This window comes from Wasmannia auropunctata, unplaced genomic scaffold, assembly GCF_000956235.1.
Source record: "Wasmannia auropunctata unplaced genomic scaffold, wasmannia.A_1.0 LD336024.1, whole genome shotgun sequence".
Taxonomy (NCBI): Eukaryota; Metazoa; Arthropoda; class Insecta; order Hymenoptera; family Formicidae; genus Wasmannia; species Wasmannia auropunctata.
This window is the reverse complement of record NW_012026866.1, coordinates 133,739-151,104: the sequence shown is the minus strand read 5'-3', so window position 1 is coordinate 151,104 and position 17,366 is coordinate 133,739. Positions and strand designations below refer to the sequence as shown.

The 17,366-nt window shown below is 38.9% G+C and overlaps 2 protein-coding genes across 5 annotated transcripts in view; both read left to right on the top strand.

Moving 5' to 3' along the window:
* The first annotated feature begins 1,604 nt into the window (after nucleotides 1–1,604).
* Nucleotides 1,605–12,288, top strand: LOC105452922 (gamma-aminobutyric acid type B receptor subunit 1). 4 transcript variants are annotated; one of them, XM_011694482.1, is made up of 13 exons: nucleotides 1,605–2,299; nucleotides 2,484–2,590; nucleotides 4,867–4,965; nucleotides 5,083–5,217; nucleotides 5,369–5,539; nucleotides 5,862–6,360; nucleotides 6,458–6,585; nucleotides 6,676–6,968; nucleotides 7,111–7,354; nucleotides 7,675–7,918; nucleotides 8,064–8,458; nucleotides 8,823–8,976; nucleotides 9,040–12,288. In XM_011694482.1, the coding sequence occupies exons 1-13, from the start codon at nucleotides 2,230–2,232 to the stop codon at nucleotides 9,051–9,053; spliced, it is 2,553 nt and encodes an 850-aa protein (XP_011692784.1). In that variant the 5' UTR covers nucleotides 1,605–2,229; the 3' UTR covers nucleotides 9,054–12,288. The 4 variants fall into 4 exon arrangements, with proteins under 4 accessions (XP_011692784.1, XP_011692781.1, XP_011692782.1 ...); XM_011694480.1 differs by having other exon boundaries at nucleotides 1,606–2,299; nucleotides 11,332–12,288; XM_011694483.1 differs by having other exon boundaries at nucleotides 1,607–2,299; nucleotides 7,711–7,918; nucleotides 11,332–12,288.
* Nucleotides 12,289–12,344: 56 nt separating this feature from the next.
* Nucleotides 12,345–17,366, top strand: part of LOC105452938 (dentin sialophosphoprotein-like) — a 14,245-nt gene continuing 9,223 nt past the window's right edge. Inside the window, exons 1-2 of the mRNA XM_011694496.1 lie at nucleotides 12,345–12,421; nucleotides 14,537–17,347. Coding sequence (XP_011692798.1) covers nucleotides 12,345–12,421; nucleotides 14,537–17,347 — 2,888 coding nt within the window. The remainder of the gene's footprint in view (nucleotides 12,422–14,536; nucleotides 17,348–17,366) is intronic.

The following is a 17,366-nucleotide window of genomic DNA, read 5'->3' as shown; positions in this document are numbered from 1 at the left end:
GATCATAGAAAATGTTAAGTGTAACGATTGGAAAATATATGACTTAGAGAGATAATAGTCAACATTACGTCAACATAATAAACAATATAAATTATATCAACAATATAATTAATTAAAAGATTCTTGAATAGTTTCCTGCAGTAAAAATTTATTTATTACTATTATAGCGATACAAATTTTGATATGTTTCTTTCTATGTATAATTAATTACTATTATTTCAACAAAATTTATTGTGATAGTTTACATTCCTTAGAGAGATGATAACATATCATCAATCTAAATATATTAATAAAACATTATTATAATTAAACATTTTTTAATATTTTCTGGGGCCGCTTTGAATTATTTTCAGAGAAGCCCCGAGAAACATCGATCTATATAGGCATCTTATTGTTAGCACGAGTATGTTGAAGTTGATCATGTGATTATGACGTAACTCATCACGTACGCGCATGAAAATCCCGCCCGACCCGAAGAGATTCGTCCTTCCACTTTATTCCGTAAATTTGCAATGCCGGGACGCAAACCGCAGGCGTAAGATAAATTGACCGAGCGTGAAGCACGAAGGTTGAACGATATGTAAAAAGGGAAGAAAATATTAGGAATCATATACCATCCTTCAAAAGCTAGCCGGGGAAATCTAAGTAGAAAGATAGCCAAGATTTCGTCTGATAGTCAAATTTGTTGAAAAGAAATTTTACAAAATGTCTGCTATAAATTTTGCGTCGCTGAATACCAGATGAAATTATAAAAGAATCCGCTAAAATATGACGACAGATTTACTGTAGAAACCGAGCAAAAGAGCCGCCAAGATTTTCTCTCTATTTACCTTGCTTTTTCCCTTACAATTGTTGGCATGAAATTTACCCGAGGTTCATTAAGGGCAATTTCAACTAAACTCCTATTAACTTAGTCAGTAATTAATTCATTAAATAATATCTGTGATGTTAACATAAATGAGATAATTTTATGAGATAATTTTATGATGATAATTTGTTCAAAAAATGGAAAAAAGAAAAAATGGAAAAGATTAAGAAAAGAAATTCTATAATTAGGTTTGTAAGTCCCTGGTTGAAATAATCGCCAATTAAATTAATCGAAATTTGATCAAAGTTACTCTTCCGCTATATTATAAATATAGATAGATTATTTCATTTTGAAAAAAATCAGTTGGTGCGCTAATTTTATAAATCACGTAAACTGAATGGATTCAATACTCGATTCTCTCCGATATTTCTTATCTTTATCATTATTATCATTCAACTGCGTTTCACTAAAAACAACATCTTGAGCATTACTGAATATTATTATATTATTAAATATCTCTTTTTATTTATCGAAACGGTCCTCTAAGAAGATTAACGAAGAAAAGAATCTCAATCATCAGCACAACGGTCACTCGAATCGCCCGCGCCATATTGATTTTCGCACGAGCTGTCCTCCCTCACTCTCTCGAGCCCTCTCACCCTCCCTGTCTGCCTGTTCTACCCCATCCCACCCCACCCCGTTGACCCTCTAAGGGGTAGAGAATCGATATGAATACGCCCGCGAAGCGCGCTCACCGCTGAATCTCTTCGCTACCAGTCTACCACGCGAAATTCCCGGCCACGCGAAGGCAGAACGTGCCCTTGCGCTAGACCGGAAGTACGAGCGCCGCGGCCGTCCCCTCCGTTTCTCCAGCCGCAGGGTGACCGCGAATCGTCATCCCTCACGCGCCTGTCCGACGGGCGGACGGGGATCGAATCGGGCTCGGTCCCCGATATATCTCCGGGGGGTGGCCACCCTCGCTTGCCATTCGCACGCGAAACTCGCGCGCGACGAGTATCCCGAGCGAAGCGGAGTGTCGACGGGTATTCCAACTATCGAGAACTCGGTCGGTTCCCAATTCCAGAAGTGTGAAGAGTTCGCGGAAGGGAGATATTTTGCGCGGAAACAAACGTCCGTGAGGAATTGAATCAGGAACGAGGAAACGGAAGCTTCTCGAGTCGGAGCGAAGGGAATCGTCGCGAAATTGATTTTGGTCGATCGTAGAGAGAGGTGGCGAGAGAGACGTCGGGGTGGACGAAGGACGAAGAGGAGAGTGACGTTCGCGCGAGGAGATTCGCAGGCGATCGAACGCAGCAGCGTCGTGAAGAGAAGGAGAGGATTAAAGAGAAAGAGAGAGAGAGAGAGAGGGGGTGTTTGAGAGATTTGATTAGTCAGGCGACGAGGTCGATCGGGCGAGGACGATGGCAGTGAGCGCTTTCTCGACGACATTGCACACCACCGATTTTGCCACTACGTGTCCCACTACACCCGGTATGTCGTAGAAGAGAGCTAAAGAGAGAAAGAGAGAGAGAGAGAGCGAGCGAGCGCGAGAGAGGGAGAGGGAGAGAACGTACGATTTTAGCGAGAAAGCAAGACACTGCTGGCGGAATGGCGAGCGGCCTTCCTCGTCGGCAATGCGCGATGTTGCTGGGCTTAATTGTGCTTTTAATGGCAGCGCTCTGGACCGAGGCGTCGCTACCACCCGAAGACGAGGAGGAGAACGTCCTGCACATCGGCGGTATCTTCCCCGTCGGCGGAGAGGGCGGCTGGCAAGGTGGCCAGGTAAGAGAAATGACCGTAATTTTCCCTTCGTCTCGAAAAAAAAAAAACGCGAGCCGCGAAAATCAGAGAGACGCAAACGTCACGTCGAGAAGGGGCGCGAACATTTATTTATGTATGATAGTGACGTCATGAGATATTTAACGCACATAAACCGAGAAGAGAAACGTAACAAGCTACATGTTCGACATCATGAGATATTTAACAAACACAGACCGAGAAGATTAAAACGTATAACAAGCTCTTTTTTTTGGTGAGATAAAATATTGAGTAACGCTGATAACAAAAACGAAATACCCAACGCTCCGTTTGCAATGATTGTGTCATAATTATTTTTGGATTATCAATTATAATGTACTCAACGTCGACATTGATAAGAATTGATTAACAATCTGCTATTTTCCTCGCCCGAAAATTTCATATTTGCGGGAACTTTAATTAATTCTATCAGAAGCCAAACTGATCACTTCGCGTGCGAGAAAAAAAGCATAGAAAATTTAAAAAAGTTGAAAGCTAATCGTATTCTTTGATATTAACGTTAAAAAAACTCATGAGAAGTCAATCAAATTGGCTTCTGAGTAGATCAAATACTTTTTGTCATTGTCCCCTTTTTTTACATTTAATCTCGCAGTAATAGCCTTATAAATCCGGTGAGAGATTACGAGGTATCTCCCTACTCATTTTTATACGTGCTTACGGAGGATGACGAACTATTACGCGATCGCGATTGCTTGCAACCTCTCTCATTTCCTCCCGTACGTCTTACATCTCTCCTCGCTCCCCACGAATTGCTCGATAAACAACTTTGTGGCATCGATAGCGCGCGAGTAAAATTTCCGACAAACTTCACGAAACCGTTCCAAAACTTTGGAGATCGAATTCCAAAAGTTCACCCTCATAACGGCGCCGAGCAAGTTTCCACTGGAAGGATTTTCTTTGCGTTCTCGAAGCCCATGCGCGTCGAAGCGTTCTTAAAGCCACGGAAATCACCGAGGATCAAGTGGAAATCCTTAGCACAAATTTAGTAAAGCACGCATTTTTCACGAACGCTCGGATTTAACAACGGAAAGAACGGCAACGATAATAATAAAAGTCGGGAAATCGCGGTTCAATAACTCGCCTCTCTATTTTCGCGTTCATAATTATCTCTTGTCGTAATTTTCTCTTGTCGGGGCATATTTTCTTCCAGATCGTTGCTATCTGATCCAGCGGTAATTTACCGAGAAAATTCCACGAGGCTTTTGCTACCTTTTGTTAGCAAAGATTCGCGTTTAAATTGCAAATAGCCCACTTTACAGTATTGCGTTACTCCGTACGACGTGTAATACATTCAACTCGTGCCTCACTCGGGAAAACTAAACGCGATATTATTTATATTTTGGTATAAAATTTTTCTTTTTAAATAAACGACATAGTATTTAGTTCTCGCTTCACGATTAAACGCGATGGTAATCTATTCTTTTTACGCGGCGTAAAGTTGACACAACCACGTAAAGTAATCTGCATACACAATGAACTGTTTCGAAAAGTTCTTCCACAACTTCATCGGCAAGTTATTCAATTTCTGACAAACATTTTGTAATTTTTATGGTATACTTTCCTAGCACGAGGAAACTTAATAAACTCCGCGTAAATGAAATCGTTTATTCGGATAAAACACGACGCGATCTGAAAGATGTATTTCCAATTTTTTACAGATATTCTCCAAAGAATACTATGTCTAAAATCGGGATATAAGACGTCCTAATGACATCATTAGGATGTCTTTTAGGTATCAAAAGACATCTTAAAGACGTTCTTACGTTTTAGACATAACATTCTCTGAGTTTTCGAATTTTGATGTTGTTTGAGTCCGAAATTCCCCTGGCAAAAATAAAAATCGGAGCGCGAGTCGTAAAGGGAGAGTGACAGAATCAATTCTCTCTCTGAGGAAACATAAATTGAAACAGCGAAATATATAAAAGAGGGGTTTACCTGTTAAAACGCCTCTTTTACGTTTCGCTGTTCCAATTTACGCTTCTTCAAATATTCGTTTACGTTTGCTATCGCGTTGCTTTTACATTCGATTTATACGCTCCAATCTTTATATTTTCACAAATATTCGCGTCGCGATCGCGTATCCTCATGTACGAGGAAAGCACCTTGGAATGTTTTGCCGCGAACGACGTACGTGGCAGTTGGCACGAACGGCCACCACTTTTGACCCCGCATGCAAAGCCGCGCGACTCATCAAATTAGGGGATTAATCAAGCTGAATTGCATTATCATTTATTCAACAGGCTTGCATGCCAGCTGCGCGCTTGGCCTTAGAGGACGTTAATCGCGAAAAGAACTTGTTACGCGGATATAGACTGCACCTCCATTCCAACGATAGCGAGGTAAACTCACGAAGATGCTTTTAATGGCATTATAATGGCGGACGACGGTCGCGGCCGCCGCCACCGCCTGTCTCGCGCGCGCGATAAAATTACCTCTGTAATTTATTACCATTTCAGTGCGAGCCCGGCCTCGGCGCATCCGTGATGTACAACTTACTATACTTTCCACCCTATAAATTAATGCTGTTGGCCGGGTGCAGCACGGTATGCACCACGGTCGCCGAGGCGGCGAAGATGTGGAACCTGGTGGTGGTGAGTACCCACCCGCGTTCTTTTTTTTCCTCCCCTCCCGCCCTCCTCCTATACGGAGATTGCGTTAACGCGAACCTCATATTTCATCGCGACCGATGTGTTTCGCGAATATAAAACAGAAATATGAAAGTACATCTGCGATATCCTTTAGCTCTGCTACGGTGCCTCGTCGCCGGCCTTGTCCGACCGAAATCGATTCCCGACCCTGTTCAGGACGCATCCCTCCGCCACCGTGCACAACCCCACGAGAATCAAATTGTTGCAAAAGTTCGGCTGGTCTCGGGTAGCGATACTGCAGCAAGCCGAAGAAGTGTTTATATCGGTAAGAATGTCAAAAACGTACTTCGCTTCCTTATACATTCAATGAAAACCAAAGTAATTCGATTTTTGTGTGATGAACAAGTTTAAAAAAGTATACTCCAACAAGAAGTAATCGCATGACTTCAAAATAGCGTAAAAAAATAGCTCCAAAATGATTATTAAAAGTCACGATTTATTTTAACGTTATCATCTGTTACTCTGCCATATCACCTGCCTTCGAAATCAAGCTGGTCGGATTAAAGATTAATATTCCGTCTCTTGTGTGTTGAATCGCCGTCCGTACGTCAGTACGAATATACGTCTGACCTGTCAAATTGTCACAGACCGTTGAAGATCTAGAATCGCGGTGTAAGGAAGCTGGGATAGAGATAGTCACCCGTCAGAGCTTCCTATCGGATCCCACGGATGCGGTGAAGAATCTACGCCGTCAGGACGCGCGGATAATCGTCGGGCTGTTCTACGTCGTGGCCGCGAGACGGGTGCTCTGCGAGCTCTATCACCAGAAGCTGTACGGCCAGTCGTACGTGTGGTTCTTCATAGGCTGGTACGAGGACGATTGGTTCGAGATCAACCTGGAGAAGGAGGGCATCACCTGCACGAAGGAGCAGATGCGGATGGCGGCGGAGGGGCATCTCACCACCGAGGCGCTCATGTGGAATCAGAATAACGACACGACAATCAGCGGCATGACCGCCGAGGACTTCCGAAAGAGATTGAACAAGCTGCTGAAGGATGACGGCTACGACATAGATAACGATCGATATCCGGAAGGGTACCAGGAGGCGCCCCTCGCCTACGACGCCGTCTGGTCCGTCGCTCTTGGTGAGTTTCTCGGCAGCACACGCGCGCGCGATGTCTTGGCAAGTTGGCGACCAATAATCGTTTTATCGATTCCTTCCTCCTTTGTCTCTACCATCAGCGTTCAACAGAACCATGGAAAGGCTAAGCAAGTTGGGGAACAGTTTGAAGAACTTCACTTACGAAAACAAAGAGATCGCCGACGAGATATACGCGGCAGTAAACTCGACCCAGTTCCTCGGAGTTTCCGTACGTAGAGCCGTAGGCTGCGGAAAATCGCTCTCTCGTTCGTTCGCTCCAAATTCTAGACGCTAAAATCCTTCCTTTAATCCCCCGTAGGGTTACGTCGCGTTCAGCTCGCAGGGCGACAGGATCGCTCTGACGCAGATCGAGCAGGTGATCGACGGGAAGTACGTTAAATTGGGGTACTACGATACGCAGAGTGACAATCTGACGTGGCGAAACGTGGAGCGGTGGATCGGCGGCAAGGTGCCGCAGGACAGAACGATAATAAGGAACGTTTTGAGAACAGTGTCACTGCCCTTATTCATAAGTATGGCGACCTTGTCGGCGCTCGGTATCGTGATAGCCATTGGATTGATCGTATTTAACGTCTATAATAGGCACCGAAGGTATACTATAATGTTGCGCTATATACGTACACTACATTGTGCTGAATTCGTTAATACGTTATCTAACATATACCACCACCCGGGCCGGGCGGCCGGGCCGCAATCTACAATCGATAGGCTACAACCGATGTCTACCTTTCAGAGTTATATATTCGTCTCATCCCACCGCCAACACGATAATGCTGATAGGAATAATAGGCTGCTTCTTGGCCGTGTTGTGCATAGGGTTTGACGGTAGGTTCGTCACGCCGTGGCAGTTTTTGATAGTCTGCCAGGCAAGAGCGTGGACGATGTCGGTCGGCTTCACCCTGGCGTTCGGTGCCATGTTCAGTAAAGTGTGGAGGGTCCATCGACTCTCTACGAAGGCGAAAGCCGATCAAGGAAAAGTAAGTCGTAAGCTTGGATTCAGGGCAAGTCGAGTCTCCGCTGGTAAAGCGGTACGAATGATCTTTAATAATTCAAATGATCTTCACTTCGCTAGCTGTGTAGCGAGATGTATGAAACCATTTTCTGCTTACTTTTTACCATGCCTCTTCCGCCTGAGACGACTCTTCGCTGCGAAGACAATCGTACCGCTTTTCCCCCTGAGTTCCTCATTAGTAACGAGACTGATTTTTAGTTTTTCATCAAGATGGAACCATCCTGCATGGTTTGCTGTTCCCGCTCGTATGTCCCGCATCTTTAACCTATTCTCGATTCCTTTTAGTCATTGACGGCTAAACAAAAAGTTTCGTCTATACAGAAGAAGATTGAGCCGTGGAAGCTGTACATTATGCTGGGCGGACTGCTGTCGGTCGATATCATCCTTCTCGTCACTTGGCAGGTGGTCGATCCGTTGCGCCGGAGGATCGAGACCTTCGCCCTGGAACTGCCTCCTTACGGAGACGAGGACGCAATGATCAAACCCGAATTGGAGCATTGCGAGAGCGAACACAATAGCTTGTGGCTCGGTGAGTGCGACTCTTGACTCAAAAGGATGCGCACGCACGTCAGGAAATGAATGCCCGCGAATCGATCGATATATTATTCTGATATATTATTTTTTTATTATGTAAAACGGCGTACAGAAATTGTGAATATTTTTCTTTTTTACAGGCTTGATCTACGGCTATAAAGGCATCGTTCTTGCTTTCGGGCTCTTCCTATCTTACGAGACGAGAAGCATCAAAATCAAACTGATCAATGATTCCAGATACGTGGGAATGTCGATATATAACATTGTAGTTCTATGTCTCATTACGGTACCTGTGGTAATGGTCATCTCTAGCCAGCAGGACGCGAGCTACGCCTTCTCGGCGCTGGCCACGATCTTTTGTTGCTTCCTCAGCATGGCGCTCATCTTCGTGCCGAAGGTCATCGAAGTGATCAGGCATCCCAGAGACAAGTCCGAGTCGAGATACAATCCGGACGGCGCGGTGTCCAAGGAGGAGGAAGAGAAGTATCAGAAACTGCTCAACGAAAACGACGAGCTCCAGAAACTCATTGCTATGGTAAGAATTCAATGCCGATATAAAAGTAAAACTTATTTATAGCAAAGTAGAAACAGCACTATACAGAAATATGAATAAATAAATACATTAAAAGAGTTACGTTTAATTTTCTATTAGAATGCGTTAGCGAGACCATCATTCTATGCATTTACCATTCTTTTTCATTGTACTCTTTTGTTTGTACAAAGTTTTTTTTTCGATATAACGACATCTTACGTTCTGAAACTTTTTTTGTAATCAGAATTATTTCTTCTGTAAAAATATTTCGTTATACTAAATTCATTCTAAAATAGATGTTTTATCAATTAATATCTGCTGTCATTATGTATTCTTTTCATTATTCTCTCACTTTATTCTATTTCAGAAAGAGGAAAAGATTCAAGCCATCAAGCAGAAGCTGGCTGAACGCGACGCCCTGAAAGGGACCGGCACAAGTCGTTGCAGGCAGGGTCAGCCCAAGCAGTCCTTCATCGTGGCTGACTATCCGACCGGCGAGGGGACATCGGACAGTGCTATCGGTGGGGGTATTTCCATATGTACAAAATCCTCCCGCGCTTCCGCTTCTGATGTTGAGTTTTCAGAGACGTACTTATAATCTCTCCACACACGAGTAAAAGTCGGGATGCCGCTACACGGACGTCTTCTCATGCATACGCGCGATACATTTGGGACCTAAAAGTTCTTTTCAATCGATCTCGGTGATTATCGTTACGCTTCGCTTTTAAATCGAATCCGTATTTCCGGTATTATTTGTCGTAAGTATCGATGTGGGTACGTATGTACTTGCGTGTTTCTTCATGATGCACCCATCGGAGAATGTCTCGTTGAAGTGACCGGAGTACACGATTATCCACGATTAGCTTTACACCGCAACGCGGCGATGAAGTATTGAGTGACTGTATCTGTCTGCACAATTCAAAGGAACAACCAGAAACTGGATCGCGATTTTAAGTTATCAGAAAAAAAAACGATGGCACAATGCATTTTTCTCACGCAACTTGCGCACGATAAATTATGTTGTTTTTATCCTCATTGATTGCCGACTCGGTGAATATAAAAAGTAATCTATTATTAATACAATGATGATAAAATTAACAAAGTAAAATGTTAATGTCGTGTTATTATGAATGTTAGCTCTTCATCAAATTGTTTAGAGAATTTTTTTTTTAACTGTCGATTTAATTTACATAGTTTGTTGCTTTAGTAAAAAAAAAAGAAAACAATTTCATAGCTTTAGTGTAACGTCGTTAAATATTTAAATATGCAAATGATATCGATTAATAACGTATACGTATGAAGTAGTAATTTTTATCTTAGCAAGCTAGTGAGAGTCTCTCGCTGCGAATTCAGATAGAACGGGAAATACACGATCTAATGGAATTTGGCCTACGTTTCGTGAAAGTTATGTGAAAGTTGGCCCTATATCTTTCTAACGACAGTGTGTTCTTCTTTCTATAATTATCTACTATTATCGATTAATTATTTATTGGTAGAACGACATGTGTATTTTTATATGTCGCCCGATTCCCATTTAGCTGTTATCATAGACGCCCCGAGATTGGATGTTTGTGAAATTTTATCGGGTGTATTTTTCAGCACCTGTGAGAAAGTATACTCAACCGGATCTCCTTAGCGTAATACAATCTTATCCTATGGACCAAGTTACCCCCCCGTGGAATAACGTTTTCAGGGACGGAGCTTTTGAGTGTTTTATATCTTGACTTTTAACTCGTTTATCGAGAGAGGGAACTATATACTCGAAGGAAAATATAACGAAGTCTTTTAAGCCGTTATCGTCGCTTTCAGTCAGATATACTTGATATTTTTCATAAAAAAAATATAACGAATTTGAAGGAGAAAAATGTAAAGAGTTATAACGAATGAAAACGAATGAAACACATATGTTCGCTGAACGGTAAATCTAAACAGCTAAAATATATTATTATTCCCCCATTGTTTCTGATAAGAAACGGAGGGAACTGAAGTTACATTCTTATACCGGGGTACGTAAATCTTCTCGCGGCTACTATTTATCTCGTGAAAATATTTTTATCTTTCCAAACAAGATAATAAAGAAAGAATATATATTTTGAAACGCACAATATACATATATAAATATAAATAGACATGTTGTACCTTAAATTGATTACTCAACCGGTATAGAATACCGCGGCTATAAATTGCAAATTGGATTTGACTGGCTCAGGATGATGTTTATAACATGCTTGTGTCGTTTGTCACAGAGCACGTTACTTATTAAACACGAAGCAAATTTACAATGTTTTACGTTAGGCCTAAAAAGAATAATCTTTACGGTCATACATGGCTCAGTTGTTGCAGTTAAATCTCGTTAGAAAAAAAAAGTGTCGTGTTAATTGTGTCCAGCATCAAACGTTGTTGTAAACCTCATGAAGCGTACTCCCAAATTCGACAAAGAGACCAGAGAAGAGACCAAATTGCGATTATTTTGGAGTCCAATCCGGATTAATGCAGTTTTTTCAAGTCGCAGTATAAAAACGCGAAGTGTGTGCTAACGAGATTTAAATGCTTATATACGAATTTCCATGCCGTTCGTTTATAATTTGGGAGTCTTGATGAGGTGACGTGTTGTTTACCATTTGCCAGTGTGTGTTTTAGCATGTAAGCACCCGGGACGCACGATTGTTAATTTTTTTGACGAATGTTTTTGACACAGAACTACCGGGATCGGTTTTTCTTTCTCCGCATACTCATACGGGGGAAACGTAGGAGGATGTGCGATGAGCATTTACCGACTTCCAAATCATTTACGGACGGACTCGGTATCAACGATTGTCCATCTGCGAGAGCTCGCGAGAGATTTATGGTGTTTTTTGACCTTTTGTTTTTTTTAGGCACGCAGCACATCGCCGAAATGTACGAACTGCACCGACTATGATGCCAAAGCAATACACACACAAACGAGCGCTACGCTTGCGACAAAACTCTCTTCTAAAACTAGTTATTAAATCTACGTGCACACGGTCAATATTGCGAATCGTATATAATATACGCGAGTCTTGAAACACACACGCCAAAAGAAAAAAGAAAAAAAAAAGTGAGAGTGACTCTCCGCCTGTGTCTGTGAGACATGATGATTTCGCGCGTTACTTAAAAAAAGCGTAAAAGTTATATATATAGTTTATAGCGTGTGAAATTGTTTTATATGTTTCGATACGATTCGAACTGCGCCTTAGAAAGAGGAAAAAGAGCAAGGAAAAAAAAAGAGATACAGTATTGAGACATATATATGTATAAATATATAAATATATATATACGTTACGCGGATATTACGGCTGTATCTATCGCGTGTTTTCTCTCAGGCACACACAAACTGAAGATATGTGAGATCTGTCGTCGTGAAATCCCCGTGTATAGGCAATATTTAAAACAGAACAAAAAGAAAAACGAAATGTAATTTCTCATTTACCGGTACTTACCACGCGCGCTCACCTAATACGCAGTATTTTTTACTGTAACTCGTTTTGATCAACTGCCGCGCAAAACGGCGCTTGTATAAGTCTAGCATTATACATACATTATACGATAGGCTTATCGAACTGTTGACGAAAGTATCACATATATGTACGTTAGATTATGGAGATATTTATTTTTAAGTTTTTGAATTATAAACATCCGTTATAAAAATCGAAGGCTCTACCTATCATTACTGAAACCCTTGGGATTGTTTACTCGATCCTCGAAGCTCGCGTGGCTCGCGCGTGGCGCGACGAACGGCACGAACGCGAGTGTTCATATCTCTACGTTGTTTCTAGAGTTGAGATTTTAATAAAGAAAAATTTAAACACCAATCGCCGGAGTTTGTCAGTGCGCCCTCCTTCTTCCGCGAGTATTCGTGCGATTGCAAATGGATTGGGAGAGTGATGACAGTGAAGAAAAGGCACGTATAAGATGCATTGGAAAAAGAATCGGACTGGAAATCCGGTAGCTTCGACCAGTACATTTGTTGGAAAATCGACGAATCAAAACTTTTGTAAGATTTACCAGATGATTAATTTCTTCCTATTAAACATATATCCGAATTTCTTATTAATATAAAACTGTTAAAATGCAGTTACGTTAATCAGAAGTCTGCACGTTTCTTTTAATTAAAAATTTTGTAGTTCCAACTGAAAAATATTAATCAAATTCTTATGGTAAAGTCTATCAAACGTTCTAGTTATATAATATCGAGTCTTATCATGATAATTAGAAATTCTGTTTGACTGCACTAAAATACATTCCCATGTACGTCTTGTTAGTATAATTATCAAAATATTTTTCTCAGTGTGTTCAAAGGAGACACGTATATATTTAATATATATCCTATATTGTAAATATATTAAAACATATATAATAAATATCGATCGAATTAAATAAGAGTGACCTCAACTAAACTCCGAGATAAAATTAGCAGTTTCTCATTGTTCGACACGCCGAAATTGGGAATGATAAATTATAGTTAGAAATTGTTTTATAGGCAATTGAATTAATCAGCGGTTTAATTATTGAGTAATATTTCGTTGACACTGATGGAGTTATCAATTTTTTGTATGGCAAATTAAAAGAAAGATTAGATTTTAAACAATGAATTACACAGTTCACATTTTGCCGCAAGCGAATCCGCCGATTCAATCGAAGTGACTTCGATTGAACTCCGATTAATCAAGTAATTTCAATTAACTCTGATTAATTCAAGTGATATCTATTCTTTTATTAACAATGATTGATTTATTAATATTTTCTTATTAATTAACATACGAAAAAGAGATTAAAGATAAAATTACATAGTTATAAAAGCTTTATTACTTTCTAGCATTTCTGCCAATTGAATTATAATCGCCTATTAACGTAGTTAATTAATTTATCAAGTAATGTCATCTGTACTATTTTACTAATATAAATAGAATTATTAATTTTTTAACATAAGAAATATGAAAGATTAAATTGGATCAAGAGATAATAAATTTTATGTAGTTGAAAATTTTGTGTTTTCGACTGTTCTGCAGATTAAATCAATCATCGAGTTAATCGGAATTGAATTGAAGTCGTCATAAAGATTACAGCACAGTATAACCAGTAGGTACACTTCGCGAAAAACTGAGTCTTCGCGCAGGTATCGCAACTTTTGTTTTGGATTGGATCCAATGAAATATAAGACGATATAGGAACGTATATAAACATGTGTAGACAATTTATAAGCAATTACATCCAAAATGTTTTTTAATCACTCCTACGAATAATTGTTACTAATAAAACGTTTTATTCGATTCACACATTAAATTTATTGATTTCCCGGGAAAAAAAGTTTCACGTATAATTATATATAATTATATGCAAAATATGTCTATGTATGTTCTTTCCTTTGTAAAATTATTCTTTAATACAAAATTGATAATAATAAGAAGGAAACATAAAAAAATAATTAAAATATTAATTTTTACATTGTATTGTAATGTATAATATGTAATTTTTACATTTCTTTTTTACAAAAAGTAAAGTTTGAAGAAATGAGAAAAATTGCTCATATATATTATCATATATAAGTGATTAAAAATATACATATACAATTATATATGAACAATTTTTCTCATATCAAACTTAATTTTTTGTAAAAAAAAAACAATGTAAAAATTATTCTTTTAATTATTTTTTATGTTTCCTTCTTATTATTATCAATTTTGTATTAAAGAATAATTTTCCAAAGAAAAGAAACATGTATGGACATATTTAATTATATATAATTATATATGGAACTTTTTTCCTGGGATGTTTCAGTGATGTTCAGTATACCATGCATTATTTTGTAATTTAATATAATTTCATGTAATTGTAATTTAAATTGTAATAATTGTAATTGTAATTTATATATAATTTCATATTTTATTAATATTGTTAGTCCGTTCTGTTATAATATAATTTGTTAGAAGAAAATTCCATAAGCAAGATATGCGAAAGCGAAGAGCAAAATACAATCTATCGCGTTTTTAGTTACAGGACTGGCTGACAGATACTAAAAGTTCGAGAATAAACAAATATGAAATGTATCTTCTGTTTCAGAAAGGGTAATAAGAGAAGTTTCAACAAGATTGAAAAACGTAGTTTACCATCTCAGATACGAGAAAAAATGAGAGAACTACAAAGGTCTTTACAAAAGTTTTGTGACAAAGAGGATGACGATTCTTCCGAAAAGTCATTCGTTTCTTCAAGAATCACGCAAAAAAATCGTACAAATCCTAATACAAGCTCCATTCAGCAGAAACAAATATTGAAAGTAGATTTAACATATTCATCCAGCGAAGATTTGTCTCTTGCACGAAACAAAAATTTGTCTGCTTTATCTAAAAGAAATAAACAAAGTAAAGGCGAGAGAGATCAAAAAGCGAAATCTGTACGGAATTCCACACAGAAAGTTTCAAGATCAGTTTTAAAAGAAAAAATTACATCAAAGAAATCGAAAATATCTAGTGATTCAGATGATGATTCTACTCATACGTCATCGAATAAAACAGGAAAACGTACAGTTAAACGTAATAGTTCTGAAAAAATAAAACGTAAAACGAATTGTATACATTCTTCTGATAGCGAAAGTGATGAGAACGATACAAACAGAGTGTCGAGTGTATCCAAAAGGATTTTAAAAGATACCAGACAACGGAATAACAAAATGGATAATTTTTATAATGCAAAGTCGAAGGACAGGACAAAGAAATATGACTTATCTAGTGAATCTGAAGATGAAGATAAAAAACGAAATAGGAGGGAACGTTCGAAAACATCCCGGATGATACCGTACAGTAATAATGATGAACGAAAACGTAACGAGTCATCGAAGCAACGACTTTCTGACATTCAGAAAGATGATTCGGACATTAGTTTCGGTAAAGAATGTCAGAAACTTCAAAAAGTGAATCGCAATAAATACTCTAGGAAACAATTGGTAGACTTGGACGTAGATCATACTAAGTCACCCATGAAAAATTCTACGAATGATAAGAGTGGTAAAGATATCAACGAACAATCGAATCTGAATGTTAGCTATATAAAAAAAATTTTAACGGCGTGTAAGAAGACGTGTTTAAACTTTCAAATGTATATCGAAAAAAGTATAGAGCAGTTATATGGCAAACAAAAAAATGAAAAACAACTCGTGTTGCAGTCTATAGAAAAAATTGATAATTTAATAACGACGTTAAAGAAAAGATCAAAAAATTTAACAACTTGGCAATTATGGTGTAGGAATAAGAAAAAATCTACTGTGAGGAGAAGGTCAAACAAAATAGTTAGCGATAACGAACAATACTCAGAAGAACGTGAGAAACACACAGTGAGCATGAATAAACACATTTCCGGCGATGAGCAGGACGGAAATAAAGCTGTTTTCAAATGTGACAGCGAAGAAATATTTTCAGCGGATGAAACCAGGTCACCGCGGAAGATACAGACGACTGGACGCAAAGTAGATACAGCAAGAACGGAAAACAATCTAAATAACAATGAAACTAATACCAACGATGAAAACAGAATGTTAGTGAATGGATCAAAGAATAACGATAAAAATAATGTGGGTACGCGAGATGATTTGGCCGCTTCTCCTGTATTAAATTTAAAAGAGAGGAAGGCCAACATGAAACGATCAAATAAAAAGCAAGTATTTTCAGAATGCAATAAGAGCAACAAGACACAATTGACGGGTGAAAATACTAACAATAAACAGGCAAGTTTAAAAACTGATATGAAATATGAAACCGAGATTGAAGATCAATCGAACAAAAAGAATATAATTAACGAGTCAATGGATATGTTCAACACATCTTCTGAAGATGCAAAAGTAAGCAGAACGCAAGTCGAACTAAATGTAGAAACAAATTGTTATAAAGACGAATTTTCGCATACATCCAAGGATACGTCTTTAGATCCCTGTAAAAGTTCTTTGCAAGATATCATTTCAAGCGAAAAAGAGAGAGCATCTCTTTTAACCGATGATAGTGGAAAAGAAAAGGATTTGTCGACTCAAGATAATCAGGAGAAAGTGGCATCTGTATTTGCATCCAATGAGGAAGCTGATAACGATTTGAAACCATTTAGCAAAACGAATCTCGATGATAGCAAATCTCTGGATGACGCTGAACCATTGGCAAAGAAAGCTCTGTTGGTAACTGATTCTGACTCAGATACAATTTCTGATGAAAACGTAGCTAAGCCAACTGAAGATTTGATTGCAAATGATGCTGATCGAACCGAAATGAAAGACGCAACGGGCCACAACAATTCTGATGTCAATAGCGTTAGTGCAGTGAAGTTTTCAACACTTGTAAAGGAGGCGAGTACTGACGCTGAAAAGAATACTGCGATCGAAGTCAAAACTGAAGCTGAAGAGAAAAAAAATGATTCACCGGATAAAAAATCTCGTCAAGAAATGAACTTTTCGGAGGATGAGGATGCCAAGGCGGAAAAGGCTGCCAAAAAAGCTCTCTTGGAATCAAATTTAAACGATTCTACACTTTTATCGCTCTCATCGGAGTCGGAAAAGCTCGTCGACAAGAAAACCGAATCGGATTCTTTTGAGAAAAATGCCAAAGCGAAGCTGTCACTTCTAGCGTCTTTCAGCGAGAGTTCCAGTTCTGAAATGGCAAATATTTCAAGGAGTACTAAACGTGCTCATGAGGCTGAGAATGACAGAGAATCCATAGTCTCCACGATAAAGAAGAGAAGATTCAAACTCGACAAAAATCATTACTACCAAAATAATGAGAAATTGAGAATGTCCTGCAAAGTTCATTTAACGCAATTAAACACGGAAGTTTTTAAGTCCTATTCCTATGCATTAAGAAAGTCAAGAGAGTATCTGGAACATAAGGCACTCAAAAGGTATCCAGCATTTTCTGTA